The sequence below is a fragment of the Nicotiana sylvestris genome, chromosome 4 (genome assembly GCF_000393655.2).
Source record: "Nicotiana sylvestris chromosome 4, ASM39365v2, whole genome shotgun sequence".
In the NCBI taxonomy this organism is placed as follows: domain Eukaryota; kingdom Viridiplantae; phylum Streptophyta; class Magnoliopsida; order Solanales; family Solanaceae; genus Nicotiana; species Nicotiana sylvestris.
Window position 1 is genome coordinate 168,823,306 of NC_091060.1, and position 21,190 is coordinate 168,844,495.

At 40.7% G+C, this 21,190-nt stretch overlaps 1 protein-coding gene across 1 annotated transcript; it reads right to left on the reverse strand.

Annotated features, from left to right (window-relative positions):
- Nucleotides 1-18,490: 18,490 nt before the first annotated feature.
- On the reverse strand, nucleotides 18,491-18,997 carry LOC138890505 (uncharacterized). Its single transcript, XM_070173898.1, has one exon. The coding sequence runs from the start codon at nucleotides 18,995-18,997 to the stop codon at nucleotides 18,491-18,493; it is 507 nt and encodes a 168-aa protein (XP_070029999.1).
- Between the last annotated feature and the right edge of the window lie 2,193 nt (nucleotides 18,998-21,190).

A 21,190-nucleotide genomic window follows, 5' to 3' on the forward strand; every position in this document is an offset into this window, starting at 1 on the left:
CAATGGTCCTACCCTCGCGCACTTCGACCCGAAGTGTTCCCTTTGTTGCCTTATTAAAAGCCTCCTTGAGAAAACCCAAATGGGACAAAACTCAAGTGAGGGAAAAAGAGTACGACTTGGGGGACACTTTTTCTCTCAGAAGTTGATGTATTTGAGGTAGCTGATGTTCCAGTTGTTTGGTAGCTACTTTCATTCCATTGTATCTAGGTGGAATGAATACTTGTTTGCTTTGGCTGTGATTTTGCACGGAACATACCAGTTTGTTCCCAGCTTGCCTTCCCAGGCGTTTTTGCTCGCTTGAGTTTTGGATTTCAATACTTAGTCCCCGACTTTAAGTGCCAGGCCTTTGCTTTCTTATTGTAATAGCGTTATGCTTGTTGTTATTGGGCAACCATTCTTATGTATGTCATATCTCTTTGTTCACCGATTTCATCGAGTTCCTGCCTTCTACTCTCATTGTTACTCATGTCGTTTTCACAAGAGTACCTTATGTTGGGTTCTCCGACCTAGACAGGTATTACTGCCTCGATCTCATAGTCCAATGAGTAGGGTGTCTCTCCTAGTCTCTTCTTGGTAGTTGTTCGATAGGCCCATAATACTTTTGCTTGTATTTGGGGCCACAATCCCTTGGCGTCTTCGAGCTTTATCTTCATGATGTTTAATATGGGCTTACTGGAGGATTCTGCTTGCCGTTACCTGCTGGGTGATATGGGGTCGAGAGTTTGCCATTTCTCAAAGAACTCGGTGGTTTTCTTTCCTGTGAACTAGGGTTTGTTGTCACAACTGATTTCCTTGTGTAGGTCCAAATCGGCAGATGATGTTTCTCCATATAAAGGTGATTACCTCATGTTCCCATATTTGGGTGATTGCTCCTACTTCCACCCATTTAGAGAAATAGTCAGTTAAAACTAGAATGAATCATACATTTCTTCGCCCTATTAGGAGGGGGGCATCCCTCATTTGATAAACGACCAATGGGAGGTGACTGAGTGGAGGTGTTCGCCTATTTGGTGAATCATTGGGGCGTATTTTGTCACTGTTCACATTTCCTCACAAAGTTTGCAACGTCGTTTTTTGTGGTGGGTTAATAGTATTCTGCCTGTATAAGGCATTTGTATAGTGCTCGATTGCTGGATTGAGCACCGCAATGGACTTCATGGATTTCTTCGAGGACGCGATGGGTTTGGTTCCGGCCAAAAAAAATTCTAGAGGGCCGCCGTAAGTCCTCTTGTATAGGTCTCTATGAAGGAGACTATATCTGGTCGCTTGCATTCTTAGTTCCTTGGCTTCTTTATTGTTACTTGGGAGTGTGCCATCCTGTAAATATGAGATAATATGATTGCGTCAGTCCCAAGTTAAGTTTATGGTTTTTAACTTGATTTGGTCTAGTGATGAGTTGAGGAGATGGACTACGCTTTGATCTCCGATTGTGATGCTTTTGGTAGTTATGGCCAGTTTGGCGAGGCCGTCTTCTTTGGCATTCTGCGCATGTGGGATCTGATCGATCTAGCATTCGTCGAACTCAGGAAATAGCTTGCAGATTTTGGTCTAGTATTTTTGCAACCTTTGTTCCTTAATTTGGAAATTCCTTGTGACTTGGTTGACTACGAGCTGGGAATCAGAACAGAGTTTCAACCGTTTCACCCTATACTTGAGTGCTAGCCTGCACTCACAATTACAACATCATACTCGGACTCATTGTTAGTTATATCCGAGCACCTTACACACACCCAACACCCCCCTTCAAGTTGAAGGGGGATATCACATTCAACTTGCTCAAGAATGAATGATGGAGAGCACCAGGTAATTGTTTGGTAAATACAACATCAAGTTGTTGAGTAGTACGTACATGATACAACTGAATCATCCCCTCAAGCAACTTAGTCTGAATGAAGTGACAATCCACCTCGATGTGCTTAGTACGCTCGTGAAATACTGGACTCCTGGCTATGTGAATGATTGCGAAATTACTTCACCTGTAGGGACCTCGAGTATGAGTCCTAATCTAGATCCTGATGCATTAGATCTTCCATTAGTGTATAGGATCCAGAGGTATTGTATTTGGAAGGAAGCTTGGATGGCCTCCCTCTCGACTTTAGGCACTATTTTTGTGTTGAAATCGGTGACGAAGTCAGCGAGCACCTGTAACATTATCGTTGTTCATGGCAGGTATGTGATGTCGTGCTCACTTATCTTGATGGACCACTTGGCTAGCCTCCCCGATAGTTCGGGTTTATGCAAAATGCTTCTTAGGGGGAAAGGTTGTGACGATCGAGATGGGGTGGCACTGGAAATAGGGTCTAAGCTTTTGTGAAGCTACGACCAATGCCAAAGCCAATTATTTGAGGTGCGGGTACCTCATCTCGGCGTTGACAATATTTTGCAAATGTAATAGATGGGAGATTGCGTAACTTTGTTTTCAGGGATTAGGACTGCACTTACCGCTACTTCGAATAAGACTAGATATACAAGGAACTTCTCTCTCAGTTCAGGTTTTGAGAGTAGGGGTAGTGATAATAGGTACGCCTTAAGTTCTCGCAGAGCCTGGATGCGCTCGGGGGTCCATTAGAGGTCGTTGTACTTTTTGATCACGCCAAAGAATTAATGACATCTATCATATGAATGCGATATGAATCTTGATAGGGAGACAATTCGACCAGTCAACCTTTGGACTTGCTTCTTAGTAGTCAAGAGCTTGTGTATCCCTTTGATATCTTTCATCTGGTCAGGGTTGACCTCGATCCCATGTTGTGACACCAAAAAACGTAAGAACTTTCCTGAGGCTACGCTGAATGCGTACTTCTCCAGGTTTAGCTTCATCTCGTACTGTCTTAGTATGTCGAAAGCTTCCTATAAATGGTCGATATGGTCCTCTGCCTTTATGGACTTGACTAACATGTCATCTATATACTTCCATGGTCATACCGAGCTGGTCTTTGAACATCTTTGTCACCAATATTTGATATGTAGCCCATGTGTTCTTTAGCCCAAACGGCATGACCCTATAACAATACGTTCCTTGGTGGGTGCTAAATGTGGTCTTCTTCCTCCATAAGAATTTGGTTATAGCCTGATTAAGCATCCAAAAAACTTAATAGCTCGTGCTCCGCTGTTGCGTCGATGAGTTGGTTATGTGAGGTAATGGTAACGAATCCTTTGGATGTGCTTTGTTTAAGTTTGTGAAGTCCACACACATCCATTATTTCCCGTTTTCTTTTTTACTGACACTACGTTGGTGATCCACTTAGGGTACTTCGACTCCCTAATGGAGCCGTTCTCTAATAATTTTTCCACTTTCTCCCAGACTGCATCGTTAATGGCGTTGTTGAATTTACGGCTAACCTGTCTAACAGGGGGTTAGAGTGGGTCGACGTTCAATTTGTGTGTGGAAATTTCCCTTGGGATGCCCGGCATATCTGCATGGTTGAAGTCAAACAAATCTGCATTAGTTATTAAGAATTTACTAAATGTACCTGGTTCCTGGAGTTTGCAGCCAATATAAGCCTTTTTGTTGTGGATGTTGGGGTCCAATTGAACGGAGTCGAGGTCTTATACGGCCGAGTCACTGTATCGACCATTTTGGGATCCACGATGGTCTGTTCGATCTCTCCTTGGGTCGACCTCGACCCTGTTGATTGCTATGCCTCTTTTTCCTTGTGTTTTTTCTGTTGGGTCGTCGTGTTGTCTAGGGCAATACAATAGAATTCTTGGGACATACGTTGTTTTCTGTGTATGCTGAATATGGGAATTTAATTATTTGGTATAGGCTGGAGGGGATTACTCTCATAGGATGCATCTATGGATGTCCTACTATGGCATTGTATGCGGTGGCCTGATCCATGATGTGGAATGTTGTCTCTAGTGTTATGGTGCCATCTAAGAAGGATAGTGTAATTTCCCCTGACATCCGCTCAAACTGATGGATAATGCATGTGTCACTTCCATCGTCCACCATGATACATTTAACATCGGTATCTAAAATGCATAATATGATAACAAGGGCATCATTATGAGGGAAATTGTCGACATCCGACTTATCGAAGATGATACTTTCATCGAGTTCGTCGTATCATTCACGGGTGATTGACGGCTTGAGCTTGTGAGTGGTGGTGAACTTCACACAGTTGATAGAGGCGTCATCATCGCCGCCGATGATCATGTTGATTGTACGAGCTGGTGATGGTGGTTTTGGCGGGTTTTGGTGTCCACGTCCTCTAGCGAAGTTGGTTCTCCCCTTGTTGCTTAACAGCTCTTTGAGGTGCCTATGTTGCAGCATGTTTACGACCTCTTGTCTGAAGGAGATGCAATCTTCGGTTTTGTGCCTACGTTCCTGGTGCAACTCACAAAGTGCGTCAGATATTTTGGTATTCAGTTCTGATCTCATCTTCGGTGGACACTTCACCTTTATTCCGAGTTTCTTGAGAGTGTGGACTATTTCTATCGGTGATAAAAAAATTGTGAGCAGACAATAAAGGGGGCATACTTTTTCGTTCCGGTGAGTCCAAGTCCTTGGCCGGGATAGACCTTTTTCGTGGGGGGAGGGGGAAGGCGCAGCGATCGCCTGACGTATGGTTGGTGCCGCTCCCTGTTGAGTTGTGGAGCCGGGTAATCCCTTCTGGTGTTGTCTCTTCGTTCTTTTCTAGTTTCGGTTTGTACCAAGGTTAGTTAGTGATTTGGTCCGTTGAGGTCGTCTTCATCTTCTCGGACCTCAGCGCAATATGCATTATGGATTTCGTCCCAAGTGTTTGGGGGATATTTTATCAATCGGCTCAACAATTTTCTTGTGGTTCTTGAAACATCTCTACTCAACCCGTTCTAGAAAGCTGCGACTGCCATCCCTTCGGATATGTTCGGCAGAGTCATCCTTACTCTGTTGAATATGTTGCTTGACAGCGAATATGTCGTTTACTCTTGCTTCGACCTTTTTGGCTCTGGCATAGGCAGTTACGAACTTATCGGCCATTTCCTCAAAACTATCTATTGAACGGGTTGGCAACTATGAGTACCATGTCAATGCTCCTCCCGTAAGGGTTTTCCCAAACTTCTTCAGCAAAATAAAGGACATGTGTTCCTTGGCGAGGTCGTTTCCTTTCACTGTGGTGATATAATGGGTCACATGATCCTCAGAATCGGTCGTCCCATAGAATATCCTGAGGTAGGGTGGCATCTTGAAGGTCTTTGGTATGGCGTGTGGGGCTGCATTATCGTTGTATGGCTGCTCTACGAACCTACCGGCGTCCCTTTTTGGCAATAGCTTAGGGGCGCCCACTATCTTATTAACTCGTTCTTGGTGTTCTTTCATCTGATCTTAGAGTGCTTTGTTTTTATTCTCCATTTCTTCCATCCTCTTTAGAATGGCAGCGAGGCCACTATCACCTACACTATTAGTAATTTGTGATTTATACCTGTCGTCAGAGGGCTTGGCCGGTCGTACTGCTCATCCGTTTGTTTTATCATGCAAGCTCTTGTTGTTTCTGTAGTCATTCCTGGAACAGACCAGTTGCGGACGCTCACCAGCGTGTCATTCAACCATGCTTCGGGGAGTTTTTTCACAACTGGGGGCGTCCCTTCTTCTGCGAATGTGGAGGCCTATTTTCCACTGGGAATTGTTATACTGCATCGTAGGGGAGACGACCTTTCTCGCCTAGGGGACGCATCGGGCATCACGTCCTCACCTACTGGTTCACAACTTTTGTTGATGACATTCATGAGGTTGGTTGGGAAATCACTTGTTATTTTTGTCCTTTCTCCTTAGTTACCTGCCATGTAGGGTATTGTATGCACAAAGAAAGGAAATCTCGATGTTTTTTTATGTTAGTGACTTGCGCTAATTGTAGATCTAGAGGAAACTAAAAGTTTTACTAAGAAATTCCCACAGACGGTGCCAAACTGTTCGACCAAAGGATATAGATCTTGATTTACTAATTAAATTAATATAAATGAGGGTTAATCTTATCTAACAATAATATCCTCAAGATGGAGTTCTCAAAAGTGCAATAAATTCCTGCGTAGGTATATTTTGATAGCAGAGGCAGCATGCAATCAATACTCAAGAAATCAAAGGCAATAATGTAGCATTACATATTGATGAAAAACAATAAATGTCATTTAAGTAAATAGAATGAATGAGTCACCCAAGAAAGGATGGAATCAGTGAATGTTCTTTGTGACAATGATGAGTGATGGACAATCCTTTGAATATCAAAGTTATTCTCGGATCTGGAGGAAAAGTATAAAAAAGAATCTTAATGAAAAGGTGATGTTTGTATGCTTGCAATGAAATATGATTCTCTCTCTAAAGTCAAAGTGTATTTTTATAATTGAATATCACATGTCCCATATCATTGTGTTTCTTTATATTTATACGGAACATGTTCCTATAAATTCTAATAGTACAAGTGCAGAGAATATCCACTAGAATATTCTCTTTAATGTCCTAGCCATTATAACTCTGTCAAGGGCGCTCGACCTCGGCCTCGATGACAACTCCTCGAGTTCAGCTTTTGCTGACTCTTTAACCTCGGCTATTGCTAATAATTAGATTACTTCGATACGTGGCGTCCCAGGAATGTTTTACTAATACCATTTCGTCTAAAGGTAAATTTTGACCTATACAAGAACTATAACAAATAGCAGGGTAAGAAGAAATTAAAAAAATGGACTAGTAAAGAAGTGAAAAAAAGGAGATATTAAAACACTCAACCACATTCAATTTAGTCCTTAGATAGTTAACGAACCAAAAATTCATACAAAGGACATTCAGAAAAAATTACCATTAGAGTATCACTTTTTTATATTTATAGAAAAATCTCTTTGTAATTAGGGGTGTTTATCGGGCGGATCAGACGGTTATTTATGCTTAACGGTTTGACTTAATTATCAGATATCGATTTATAAAGGTAATAATCTGCTCGCCATCCAATAAGACATCGCGCAGATTGGTTTCAAATTAATTATTATCGAGCAGTTTATCAGCTAAACCAAATAGACAATAAAAGAGAAGTAGAGAAAGAGAGAATTTGTCATTTTGTCTAACTTCAGACTTCAAATGAAGTTGTTGCTGTCTAGTTAAGCAAATATGTTGATTTTTTTAACCTTACATGTTCTATGCCTTTACATGAATATGAAAGATCACGCAAACATGAGAAATGTGACTATCAACTGCTTCCTCTTATCAAGCATGGATATTATAAATAAAAATATGAGCAGAACAAGTAGGGAAAAATGACCAACTGAATATTTGATATGCAGAAGACAATGGCAGCGAATCTCCGACAAATCATGCAGAAGATCATAGGGGTAAAAGTATAAAAATAAAAAAAATTAACAGGTTAACGGCTTATCCGATAAAAAAATTGAATAATTCGCCCCCAAACCGTTAAGTTGTTAGTTACAAAACTTCGAACCTTTCACCAACCATTACCCCGATTGTTTCACCAAAAAGTGCTAAGCTTTTTGTTAAACTAATTAATAATAAAAATGGAGGGTAAATCTTAGCCAAACATAATTAACTCTAGATCTAAGGGTATTGAGTATGAGAATTGAATGAGACTAAGTTTATATAACACTTTGTAGAATGATTAAAACATCAAACATAAATGATAAGCTTACATCTTTGATACATTGTTCCATACGTGTAAGAGCAAAGAAGATAAGGAAGGAATGTCGTTGATAACTACGAGATCTATCTTTATTGATTCAACAATGAAGATTACAAAGGTTTATAACCCAAAATCTAGGCTTCTACTTTGTTGTTGAAGGTCTCCTCCAAATTATTTCGTTCCTTTTTCTCTGGAACCCCCCCTTCTTGCTTTCTCTTCTCATATATATATATAAATATATAGCAAATATTTCCCTTTATCCAACAGTCTTTAACCAACATACCCCTTCTCAACTATATTCTTCTTTACTCGCTCAAGTGTTATGGCATATATTCTGTCGTGCAAGCCTTTCTATGGCTCGATATTGACAGTGGCCGAGACATTCATCGCCATTACGCCTTATGGGCACAAGTAGAGCTTGGTCGACCCCTTACCACTCTTTTTAACGATAATCCATTTGTGGTCAGATTTTGACCCATACAGTTAGTCCCTCCGCCCGTTGGGGTCGCCTCTTGGCTAGCTCGATGAGCAGATTCTGTTAATTCAAAAGTTAGGAAGAATCTAACCATTACGCGAGGAACGAGGTCCTTATGGCGAGGTAGCGATGTGATGCTTCAAGAATTTCATTGGACCGTAACGTCAGTTCAGAGTTGGGTCATCACATTAATTCAGTATATCATGAATGCTTATTATGTGTTATCATGGTGCATGTTTCCTAGGCACCATACCGTTTCCTGTGTCCCTTTCGTTTTTTGATTGGCGGCTATTGGTTTTCCCGCTCAAGGCCTTTATGTATCTATAAATAAAGGAGAAACCCTTTATTTTATTGTTGCGCGTTTCAATTATTTAAGAACTTTGCAAACTTTCTTCCCCTTTTATAGCTTTTCATTCTCCTGCTTCCGCTAGAATTCACCATGATCATTACCCTTTTTTCCTTCATCATTCTTGTTTCTTTCGATCAAAGAAGACAAATGGCTAGTGCTTCTTATAAGACTGATAAAGCTATTGAAGCTCCGGTGCCGTAAAGTGAAGTGTCCTTACTCGAAGAGGGAATGGAGGTGGTGGAAGGCGAGGGGTTCTCGACGGTGGATGAGATAGTCCACCATCCAAGGAAGATAAGGACTGATCCTTCCACTATAGATGATGCGGCGATCACAGCGCTCAAGGCCAAGTGGGGAATCCCCTCCCATATCGAAATTGTACCAGCGGGGAAGGATATTGTACATTTGTATCGCCCGAGATACTGCGCGTTTTACGCGTGTCCCTTCGTTATTGGGTACATGCTTCCCCTTCCCTCGTCTTTCCCTACTCCAACCAACTTGACGCAGTATGTCCTCAGATGGACCCTTGGATCACCCGTACCGTCAAGCATTTCGAACTTAGGAGGTATGTACCCCTCGGGCAGTTCGACATCAAACTGTATGCAAAGATCCTCATAGTTCAGCCCTTCGATTCCTTTGCTTCCCTCAACGCCCTAGATCTGGCTGGTCAATTTCTTAAGTTCCTCAGCCAGGTTCCTAATAAACAGATCCTTCTTATACTCAGGTGTGCTTGCGATAGGTTGGGTGGAGTGTGGCATGGTTTCTATGTAGATAGGGGTGTTATGGTGGACTGGTGTGTGGGTGTGGAAATGGTCGTTTGTGGAGGTTTGGGGTTTTGGGATGAGTAACGGAGTGTTGTTTGGGGTATGGTAGGTGTTGTATTGATTCTTTGGTGGAGCAACGTAATGGTGATGAGCGGAATGATTCTGTTGTTTTGGATATTTTGAGGAGGTGCAGGGTTTTCAGTGTTGGGGAAGTTGATATCTGGGGTGCTGAGGGAAAATGACAGGCTTGCCAGATTTCGAACCTAATCAAGCTCTTCTTGAAATTTCAACAGCTTCTTCTCAAGTTGTGACACATCCTCGTTAGGAACCCGAATACCATGGTCGTCAGTAGCCTTGACCCGTTCAGTTGGGTTTTCCTTCCTGATGTTGTTCAAATCTTTTGCTTTGCCTTTGTTTTTGCCTTTGATAGGACTAAGAGGAGGAGTGGTTGGAGGGCCCCTGGATCTTGTGAAATAATATGACGATGCCAGAATGTACGAACTAACCTTTGGGTAGGGGAATAATAAAAACAAAAATAAAAACAAAAGGTAACTAAGTCAGTGAGGGTCATAAAAGTATTGCAATATTTAAACACATAGTGCGGGAATGTAAAGCGTATCCTAATTTGGGAACCTCGTTGTGCCCGAGGTAGGCCTAGCGACATATTGATTTGGAGAATTTAAGATTCTAAATGCCTTATTTTATTGATAAAAAAATGGACAAATCCCAAAACGACACTAAATAAGCAAGAAATAAAAGTCACTAATGGTCATTGGCCTTATTACATTTATAAAGTGAAAAAAGGTAAACTCCTATCTACTTGGACCCAGAAGGACCTTCCCCGGGTAGAATGCTCTCGTTTATCAAATCCTATAGTCCGCGTACGTTCACCAGTAAAAATGCCTTCGCTAGGTGTTCTCATTCGTTTCCCTCAATATTCTGGCAGTCGACGACCCTCTTCCTCACTTTTCCTTCCAATTCCAGCAGACTGTATTCCAGATATTCCAACTTTTCGCTAGCTTTGGCGGCCCTCTCTTTCCACTCATTTATTTGGTCATTTGATGGAAGACTCCTCCACCAGTTTAACAAGAGTGGGGGCGTGCTAATCATACCAAAACTGGGGACCTCGAGCCTCATTTTCTGCAAAACAACAAGGTTAAACCTTACCCCCACCAGACTCGACTATTTAACATCAATAATTAGCATGAAGCATTTAGTTCTCCAAATAAATGCACAGAACGTGATGATGTCCGTTTGGGTTTAGAGAAACCCAGTGGACTTTGACAAGGTTATCTTAAAGGATCATTATGTGGACAACATAACTGACCCGGCTAGGGGACAACTCAAGGGGGAAGGCAAAGAACAGTCGACTACACCGCTGATCGACTAGTTTTACCGCAAATATGTCTTTCCGAATTTAAGAGCAATGATATAGGAAGAGCGCAACCTCTCATCAAGCATTGCTATAGTATTTGTTTGAAACGAGTGGAGTATGATGTTGAGCATGATTATGCAATAATTAAGAGCATGTTGACATGTATTTGCACGTTAAGAAAGCGATAAATACAATAGTTTTATAATCTAAACAGCAATAAAGGAAGGAAATAAGGAAAATATGTCAATTTTGCTTTTGAAGAAGAAATTAAATGCTTAAAGAAATTAGACAAGTAATTGCACGTAGGGAGGGGTACAAATTCACAAGAACAATCTGAAATGGTAAAAGCCTAAAGTCCCCAGCAGAGTCGCCATGTTGTCGCGCCCCCTTTTTTTCCTCCGCGGAGAGGAGTCCGGTTGTCGACATTCATGGGGTGTGATGACTCATTTCCTTTTGGGAATTGGGTATTACGTTTTTGAAGAGTAGCCACCTAATGATTTTTAAGGTGCGTTAGGGAACCTACATGGTTTATCTACAACTACGTTTGATAACCTGAGATAGGGTAAGGACTTGAAATTATCATAAGGGGGAGGTTTTAAATACACAAGTGTTTGAAAACAATTATTGAGGGTGTCCTAGGTTTGTTTGTAATAAGGATCACATCAATGCAATACACGGTATGACACTCCTCAGAAGAGGGGATACACGTGGTATTAGTGCACCGGTCATCATATCCATATCTACCCTTTCCTGCCACCTGAAGGTAATTAAAGCTAGGGTTGGTCTCGACCCCTATTGCATGCTGTTACCTGTCTCATTCCTATCAGTCCCGGAGGAATTTAGGACTCCAATTCCTATAATAAGGAGGTTCTAGGCATACCCTTATGTTTAAAAGCAAAAATACTAAAGCGACATACAAAAACATATAAGACTGCACTTAGAGGGGGAAACATTAAGCAAGTAATAGGCTCATGCATACCTCCACAAATAATGCACATAGACAGCATGACTAATGCACAACTAAGGTCTGAATATAAAAATCCTAAAGCAGGGTGTTTAAGTTGTTGCAGCAGAACCAGATTTATTATATGACTCAGATAAGAAGTCTGAATCAGGTCTGTCTGCTGGTTGTAACAGTTGATAATTAAACAAAGGCAGTTCCAATTTTATTTAAGTTATTACCTAAGGCTTGCCTAGGCGCAAAGCGAGATACAGCAGTTGTTCAGAATTGTTAAGACAGTTTGGAGATTATTATAACCTAAAACATGTTGTTCTAGTTGTAGAGGTTATTACTAGTTATTTAGAAACTTCACAATGTGAAAATTGTTACTCTACTATCTTTTTCCATGAATCAGTAATTAACTATGCATTTTAAACAAAATACAAACAGGACTCTAGAACATGGTATCTACATGCAAATTGTAAGGTTTGTTGAAAACAAAATCCCTAAGGCATGATTTCTAAATGTACACAAGAGTTGCAGAACTTTTGAAATAACAGCTTTTTATACCAGTGTTGTTATTGCCCTTGGAGCAGGATTTCTAAGTGATAGACGTAAAGCATGGACTAATGAATGAAGTACTAAAGTAAGAAAACGTAAGTCCTAAGAAAATGGTTTTCTAATGCATGTATGAACACTAAACATGGTTTCTATTGCACAGTTAGGAATATATAAACCTAATAAACATGCTTTCTGCCCTTTAACAACTATAACATGCATATTTCTCATCCCTTTTCACTAGCCACCCCAATACTTTTTTACAAATTATTACAAACTATGTGATAGAATTACATTAAAAATGCAAAAATAAGAAGTTACAACCATAGGAAGCATGATTCTGACTTCCTCTTTGAGTTATGTAATAAACCACCTCAAATGCCAATATTGTTCCAAAGCCTTTCTCATATCTGAGTGTGTTAGAGTTCCTTAAGGACCTCAAGGGATCTCGGGCAGTGCTCACACCCAGATTGCATAACCAAAATAGAGTGAGTGCAGTATGGAGAGGGACAGCTCTTATGTGTCCAGGTTCAGAAGGAGCTCAAGGGTCCCAAAGCAGGGCTCACACAAGAAGGGCAGAACCTAATGATCTAAGAGTGTTTGATATTGACTCAAAGGAGTGGAGTTGGAAAATAGTTTTGGAAACAACATGTTTGAAGTGAGTTTGTAAAATTGTAGAAGAATTGTCTAATAAAACAGTTTTTGAAAGGGAAAGGGGGTAGGAGCAACAACACACATACAGAACAAGTTTAGAGAGGAGTACATGCTTTAGTAGTTACAAACATGGGAGTAGGGGTTGGGGACATAGAGGACCCAAAACAGAAACACATAAGTAGTCATGAATCAAGTACATTAGAAGACATGCTAGTTGAGAGACATAAGCAGGAACAAGTAAACATGCTAATTAAATTCGAACAAAAGATGGAAGAATTTTAAGCATGTTGAGTAAAGCAGTAAACAAAAGGTGCAACAGCATGAGCCATTAAGTCAGTGCAGAAAAGATAGTGATTGACAACAAGGGAACACATAGGTTTGAGTTTCAGAATTTTAACTAGGGACATACCAGTTGAAGAAGCAAAGTGCAGGAAAAGAAAAGTAAAGCAATCAGAATTTCACAGTCTAGCCTTAGCTTTCAGCCGACTAGACAAGGCAGTGGCACAAGTAATAGAGAAAGAAAGAGAGTTTGAATGTGTAAGTGTGTATTTTTGAACTCAGTTGTTCGTGTGTTTAGAGAAGAGAGGGTAGAGTATTTATAGCTTTGAAAATGAGTAGAAAATAAGGTAACAAGTAAGGGTTTAACACAAATATGGAAATAATCACAATCAGAATCCCATTAATACAAGTACTTCCCTTTAATCAAGGAATTACTGCTTAAGGGATACCAACAAGGATAATTAAGGAAAGAAATCAGTTTTGAGAAAGATTGATTCTTACCATATAAGGGGGTACTAAAGGTATAGAGTAAATAATTGAGTCTAAGTACAAAATATACTTAATTTTGGGAAAGGATTCAACAAGGGTAAAACATCATAGCAAAGGAAGGGAATCAATCAGTTTAAACAAAACGAGTAAAACTAGGGATTTATAAGAAAATCTTGCAATCAAACTGTAATTTAAGGAAATCAAGATCAATCAGGAAGGGGTCATGATTCTGCACTTCAACATATAAATAGAAAGGAATGAACTGGCGTATCAGACATGCAGGGTCAAACATATTGACAAAAAAAGGAGCAAACTAGATGAATGTAAACATACAGAAGTGACATGAATAGGCTAAGGACTATTCAAAGCATGGTAATCAACAAGGTCAAGTAGTCATGGCTCACACATAGAACCAAAGTGAAGAAACCAGTCCAACACATAGCAACATGTAAAGGAGATCAGACCAACACACGGAAATAAGTAGAGGAAGTCTTTAAAAACTCACAGTAACAAGTGAGAAAAGTTTTAGGAAATTAGAGTTTTAACAAAAACGGTAAGAACTCAGAATCAGTCAAGACAAACAAAGGAAAGGATTTAACCATGAAGAACTTAATCGAAATAGGCATACATACAAAAGATAGTTTCAGAACCCCGGGTAAAACTAAAGATACTTAGGGTTTTGACACGAAGAACTAGGTAGAAGAAAAACATAAACAAATCGCTTAAACATAGTAAAATCATAAAACAACATTGAAAATTGGAGAATAGATCTTTTAAAAGAGGTTAAGAAAACCCTAATCGTTGAAGACGAAGAGTCGCTTTGAAAAATCGGAAAACCTTTAAGGAAAACACTTAAGAGGTTCATAACATACAGATCTAAGACAGATCTGAAAGAAAATCAGAAAGCCTTTAAAGTTAGGGTTTCGGAGAACCCAGAAAAATGACAAAGACTTCGAAAAGTTACCGATCTAGCCGAAAAAGCCATGGACCTGACTCGAACGGCCATGGATGGCCTAGAAAAGACCATAGATAGAATTTTGAGCAAAGACTGGACTAGATCTCTTTGAGATCTTGCCATGAAATCACGAAAATAGGCAACCAGGAGACATAGGAGACCGGTACACGTCTCAAACAGCCATGAGAGTTCATGGATTGGGTGAGAATCGAAGGGGATTAGGTTAGTTTGGGTGGCGGCGACTAGGGTTTGAGTGGGGTTGCAGAGAGAATTGGAGAGGAAGGGGATTCAAGGGCGGAGGGTTGGTGGAAATGAATTAGGCTAAGGGGGTCGTGTGGGTTTATTTTAGGCAGGTAGAATGGTGGTCGTTGATCTGAATGTTCAACGGCCCTGATTAAATGGGGTAGGTGGGGATCTGGGTTTGGGTAGGGTTTAAAAGGGTTAGGGTCGGGTTGAATTAGAAATTGGGCTGGGGAATTGGGTTTTGATTTAGGTTAGATTTGAAAGCCAAATTGGCTAAAATTTAAATAGCCATTGTTTCCCTTTTTAATTTATAAAAAATAGTAACTAGTTTTTGAAAATTAATTTAAAATATTAAAATGATTTATAACACATAAATAATAATTTTAAAATACAGGATCCAATTTTATGTGTATAAAACATAATTAAACCTTAAAAGGACTAATATTGCAATTGTGTGCAATTTAGCTTTAAAAATACTAAATGAAATTGTAAAAATTACTTTAGCCATATTTTGGCATAAATATAAAAATCCAATAGGTGAATTATAAAAATAATAATTTTGGAAATAATTATTGGGGATTTTATGGATAAAAAAGGGAAAATAAATTAATTTTAAAACCTTTAAAATTATGAAAAAATAATAAAACACTTGGAAATGCTTATATATGCATACATATGCTATTTTGAAGGTATTTTGCATATTGAAAATATATAGGGAAAAATTAGGTATCAACAGCTACTCTTCTTTACCCGGGAAGGATGAAAGAGTTTCCAGGTAAAGAATATGATGGCCAATTTTGACCGAGCGAAAATGGTTTGAAGAGATTTAGGCCGCACCCTGGCTTTTGACCTACCTACATATCCCTAGTTTTACAAGAATCAGGTCGTATGTAGTTCGGGATTCACCTGCGGAGTATGCCGATGAAGATATTTCAAGGACAGACGCAATATCTAGGGCTGGGTGAGTGGGCGGTTTACGGGAATGGTTAGCTTTGATAAGGTTGTGGTCACTGGAGCAGGATCGCTCCTGTCGGGATGGTCATTGCTCGCCGGTTTACCTACAACTAGTAGCAATACAAGCATACATTGTGCATAAATTTAAACATGATGCGAATTCCCATGGACCATGAATGTTGTCTTTGGACGATGAGGATGACGTCCTTAGACCATGATGTCCTGGGCCATGAAGCGTATGATAAGGGATTTGCAGGCCATGAAATGATATTCTCGGGCTATGAGGATGGTGCCTCCGAACCATGATGCCTTTGAATAATGATATGCAAAAGATTAAAAGGGATCCTCAGTCCATGACATGGTGTTCTCGGGCTATGAGGATGTTGCCTCCAAACAATGACGCCTTTGGATGAGTTGACGATATTTCAGCCTATGAAGGATGCAGTAATATGATGCGGACAAGACATAGCTTAGTCTTGTGAATTGAAGGGTAGAGCTTAGCCCATAAGGCAAGCGATATAAATAGTGTTTGGGATAGTGCTTAGTTTCGAAGAAAATTGGAGGCAGAGCTTAGCCTCGGAAGGCAGAATGGTAGCCTTATGCAAATTGGAAGGTAGAATGGTAGCCTTATGCAAGAATGCAGATAGAGACAACTTAGTCTCGGAAGGCAGAATGGTAGCCTTATGCAAGTTGGAAGGCAGAATGGTAGCCTTATGCAGATTAGAAGGCAGAATGGTAGCCTTATGCAAGAATGCAGATGGAGACAGCGTTTAGTCTAGGAAGGCAGAATGGTAGCCTTATGCAATGCAGATGCAGATGGAGGTAGAGCTTAACCTCAGAAGGTAGAGTGGTAGCCTTATGCAAGAATGCAGATGGAGATAGCGTTTAGTCTCGGAAGGCAAAATGGTAGCCTTATGCAAGAAATAAAATAATAAATGATAGTAGATTTTTCTTAGCTGATAGCAGATTGGGGCATCGTGATTATTGGGAGCATTGTGATTTACGGGACATCACTGGTGTGTGCTGATAGAAAATGTTGGCAAGTGCAACGGTTCTGAGAATCGTATTCTTAAACAATATTTGTCCCATGGGCGTATAGTATGTTTAAAGATTTTGCGATCCTAGTGCCTGCATCCAAAGAAAAATCATGAGTTTTGTAAGGGAGGAAGGTTATCTCGTATCCCCCACTGGCTTTTGCTTGACTCGTTCGGCTTTGATCTGGTGATACCATTTGTATCATTGGGGTAGCGTTGCTAAACAAAGCAGTTTCAATAATAATCATACATGATTTTGTAAAAGTATGACATAAGTGTATAATGAAAATTAGCTTTTAGATGAACCGATGACTGTGACGTAGCTCGGGACATTGCGACCTCTCCCGCTGCGGAATTTTGAGGATCCTACTCAAAATTCTACCCCAGTTTGATGGGTTGACGTTTCTAACTGCTACTCGTGCGGCGATTGGCTGAGATTACTTCAGAATTTTGAGGGTCCTCCTCAAAATTCTGCCCCAATTTCCAATTACGGGGGAAATGAAATTTTTATTGAATTGCGATCGAACCCATAGAGCTGCCTACGTATCCCCTCTTAAACGTGAATCAGGTCAGGCGTATTTCAATTTACATCATATAAGGAAAGCATAAAGATTACACATAATAACGCTTGACTACGTCTGAATTGATCGGTTTTGGCCAGACTTCTCTGTCTATTTATGCAAGTATGAGGGCCCCTCCTGTCAAAACCCTGTGAACCATGTATGAACCCTGCCAGTTAGGAGAGAACTTCCCTTTGGCTTCATCTTAATGCGCAAAAATTTTCTTTAACACCAGCTGCCCTGGTGTGAACTGTCTTGGTTTGACTCTTTTGTTGAAGGCTTTGGATATTCTGTTCTGATAGAGTTGACCATGGTAGACTGCATTCATTCTCTTTCTATCTATAAGGGCTAGTTGCTCATAACGACTTTTCACCCACTTTGCGTCGTCGAGCTCAGCTTTCTATATGATCCTTAGGGAAGGAATTTCTACTTCAGTGGGAATGACAGCCTCTGTACCATAAACCAGCATATAGGGGGTTACCCCGGTTTATGTGCGGACTATGGTGTGATACCCCAATAGAGCAAATAATAACTTCTCGTACCATTGTTTATGCTTTTCTATCATTTTTCTCAATATCTTCTTGATATTCTTATTGGCGGCTTCTACAACTCCATTTATCTGAGGCATGTAGGCTGTGGAATTCTTGTGTCTAATCTTGATGGTTTCACACATAGCTTTCATCAAGTCGCTGTTGAGGTTGGAGCCATTATTAGTAATGATTAACTCTAGAATCCCGATTCTACAAACAATTCGGTCGCGGACAAAGTCTACCATGACTTTTTTAGTCACTGCTTTGTAGGATGCTTCTTCGACCCATTTGGTGAAATTGTCGATGGCTACTAAGATAAACTTGTGTTCATTGGAAGCGACAGGCTCAATTAGTCCAATAACGTCCATTCCCAGGTGGTGAACGGCCATGGTGAGCTTGTTGTGTTGAGCTCGCTCGGAGGTACCTTTATCATGTCTACATGAATCTGACAGCGATGGCATTTCCGGACATACTAGATGCAGTCTTTTTCTATAGTCATCCAAAAGTAACCAGCCTAGAGTATCTTCTTTGCTAAGACAAAACCGTTCATATGTGGACCGCAGGTCCCAGCATGAATTTCCTCTAGTAGCTTGGATGCTTCCTTTGCGTCAGCACACTTTAATAGTCCCAAATCAGAAGTCCTCATATACAGGATTCCTCCATTGTGAAAGAAGTTGTTGGACAATCTCCGAAGTGTGCGTTTCTGAGTAGGATTTGCAAGCTCCAGGTACCCTCATTTTGCCAAATATTCCTTGATATCATGAAACCAAGGTTTTTCGTCCGCTTCCTCTTCGAGATGGGCACAGTAAGCTAGATGATTATGGATTTTCACCAGAATGGGATCAATGAAATTCTTGTATGGATGTTGTATCATAGATGATAGGGTAGCTAATGCATGGACGAACTCATTCTGGACTCTGGGAACATGCTGGAATTCCATCTTCGTGAACCTTTTCCTTAATTCCTGTACATGATGCAGATACAGGAGTATCTTGGAGTTCTTGGTTGCCCATTCTTCTTGTACCTGATATAAGTAGTCTGAATCTCCAATCACTAGCAACTCTTGAACGTTCATGTCAATGGCCATTTTGAGTCCTAAAATGCAGGCTTCGTACTCGGCCATATTGTTGGCGCACAGGAACCTGAGCTTAGCAGACACCAGGTAATTCTGACCAGTTTCTGATATTAGGACTGCTCCTATGCCAACTCCTTTGAAGTTTGTTGCTCCATCGAAGAACATTCTCCAACCGTTATAGGATTCTGCAATGTCTCCTCCTATGAATGATACTTCTTCATCAGGAAAATACGTTTTCAGGGGTTCGTATTCTCCATCCACGGGGTTTTCAGCAAGGTGGTCTGCCAGTGCATGTCCCTTGACCGCTTTCTGAGTTACGTAAACAATGTCGAACTCACTCAACAGGATTTGCCACTTGGCTAGCTTGCTGGTGGGCATGGGCTTTTGAAAGATGTACATTAAAGGATCCATCCTCGATATGAGATATGTATTATAGGCGTAGAAGTAATGTATCAGCTTCTGAGCTACCCAAGTCAAGAAAAAACAGGTGCATTCCAACAGAGAATACCGGGCCTCGTACGGGGTAAACTTCTTACTGAGATAATAAATGGCCTGCTCCTTCCTCCCTGTTTCATCATGCTATCCCAAAACGCAGCCGAAAGCTCCATCTAACACTACAAGGTAGAGTAGTAGGGGTCTACCTGGCTCGGGTGGGACTAAGACCAGTGGTGTTGATAGGTACTCCTTGATTCTGTCGAAGGCCCTTTTGGCAGTCCTCGGTCCATTTGGTGGCGGCGCCCTTCTTCAATATCTTAAAGATTGGCTCTTAGATAACTGTAGACTGCGCTATGAATCGGCTGATATAGTTAAGCCTCCCCAAGAAACTCATCACATCCTTCTTGTTCTTTGGCGGTGGTAGTTCTTGAATGGCTTTGACTTTCGATGGATCCAGATCTATTCCTCGGCGGCTCACAATAAACCCAAGCAATTTCCCAGCAGGAACCCCAAATGCGCACTTTGCGGGGTTTAGTTTCAGGTTGTACCTTCGCAGTCTACTAAAGAATTTCCTCAGATCTTCCATGTGGTCAGTGGCCCTCTTGGATTTGATAATAACATCGTCCACATATACCTCTATCTCCTTATGTATCATATCATGGAAAATGGTAGTCATGGCCCTTATGTAGGTGGCCCCTACATTCTTCAGGCCGAACGGCATCATCTTGTAATAGTATACTCCCCACGGCATAATGAAAGCCATTTTCTCAGTGTCTTCCTCATCCATACAGATCTAATGATAACCAGTGAAGCAATCTACGAATTACTGTAGTTCATGCTTGGAGCAATTGTCAATCAGGATGTGTATATTTGGTAAAGGGAAGTCGTCTTTCAGATTGGCCCAGTTGAGATTCTGGTAGTCGACATAGACTCTGACCTTCCCATCCTTCTTTGGTACTAGCACAATATTGGCTAACCATGTCGGGTATTATACTACCCTGAGAACCTTAGCTTTCATCTGCTTATTGACTTCCTCCTTGATTTTCAGACTCATATCAGGCTTGAGCTTTCTGAGCTTTTGCTTTACCGGTGGACACATTGGATCGGTTGGCAGCTTGTGAGCCACAATGGATGTCTTAGACCAGTCATGTCATCATACGACCAGGCGAATATGTCCTAATACTCTTTTAGAAATTCTGTGTATTCTTTCTTCTCTGATGGCGATAGGTGAATACTGATTTGTGTTTCCTTGATGTTTTCTACATCTCCCAGGTTGACAATTTCGGTTTCGTCCAGGTTGGACTTAGGTCTATTTTCAAAATTCTCAACTTTTTTGACAATCTCGTCAGGTATGTCATCTTCCTCTGAATCAATGTCCGTTTGTTGCGTTGTCCCATTGCATGTCACAGTCGTTGGTTCATCAAGACAAGTAATAGTAATGCTATATTGGTAAAGTAAGGAGAGATAGCAATAAATATTAAATCATAAGAAAAAATCAGAAATGCTTTTGATAAATTGAATAACTGTTTTGAACATCGAAGATCTTATTGCGGGAATTGAAAATATGAAAAGAAAATCATTTAGTAAATAAAAATAGTGAATGATGCTTGTTTTAGCTTGCTACCCCGAGGCTCGTCGGGCTCTGGTTGTCCTGATGGTCAAATTATTGAGATGTGACCCTCTGCTTACAGCCTGTATAGAAGGGCCTTCCTCCCCCTCCCCCTCGAGAATAACACAACAGTTCATATCACTATCTTCTAGGAACAAGTTCTTCACTGCTGCAAGCGCTTCTTCTTTATCTGACCCATAAATAATGTCGGTCTATTGGAAAGTCTATTCCAGATGTGGTATTGGCTGCTATAATGGATAGTAAGGACCGCACTATGGTTGTGACCGGTTATTGAATTCTTCCCAGGTGTAATC

Excerpts from the sequence above, each read along its gene's own strand:
- LOC138890505 (XM_070173898.1), bottom strand. The coding sequence starts at position 18,997 with ATGTTCTTCGATGGAGCAACAAACTTCAAAGGAGTTGGCATAGGAGCA.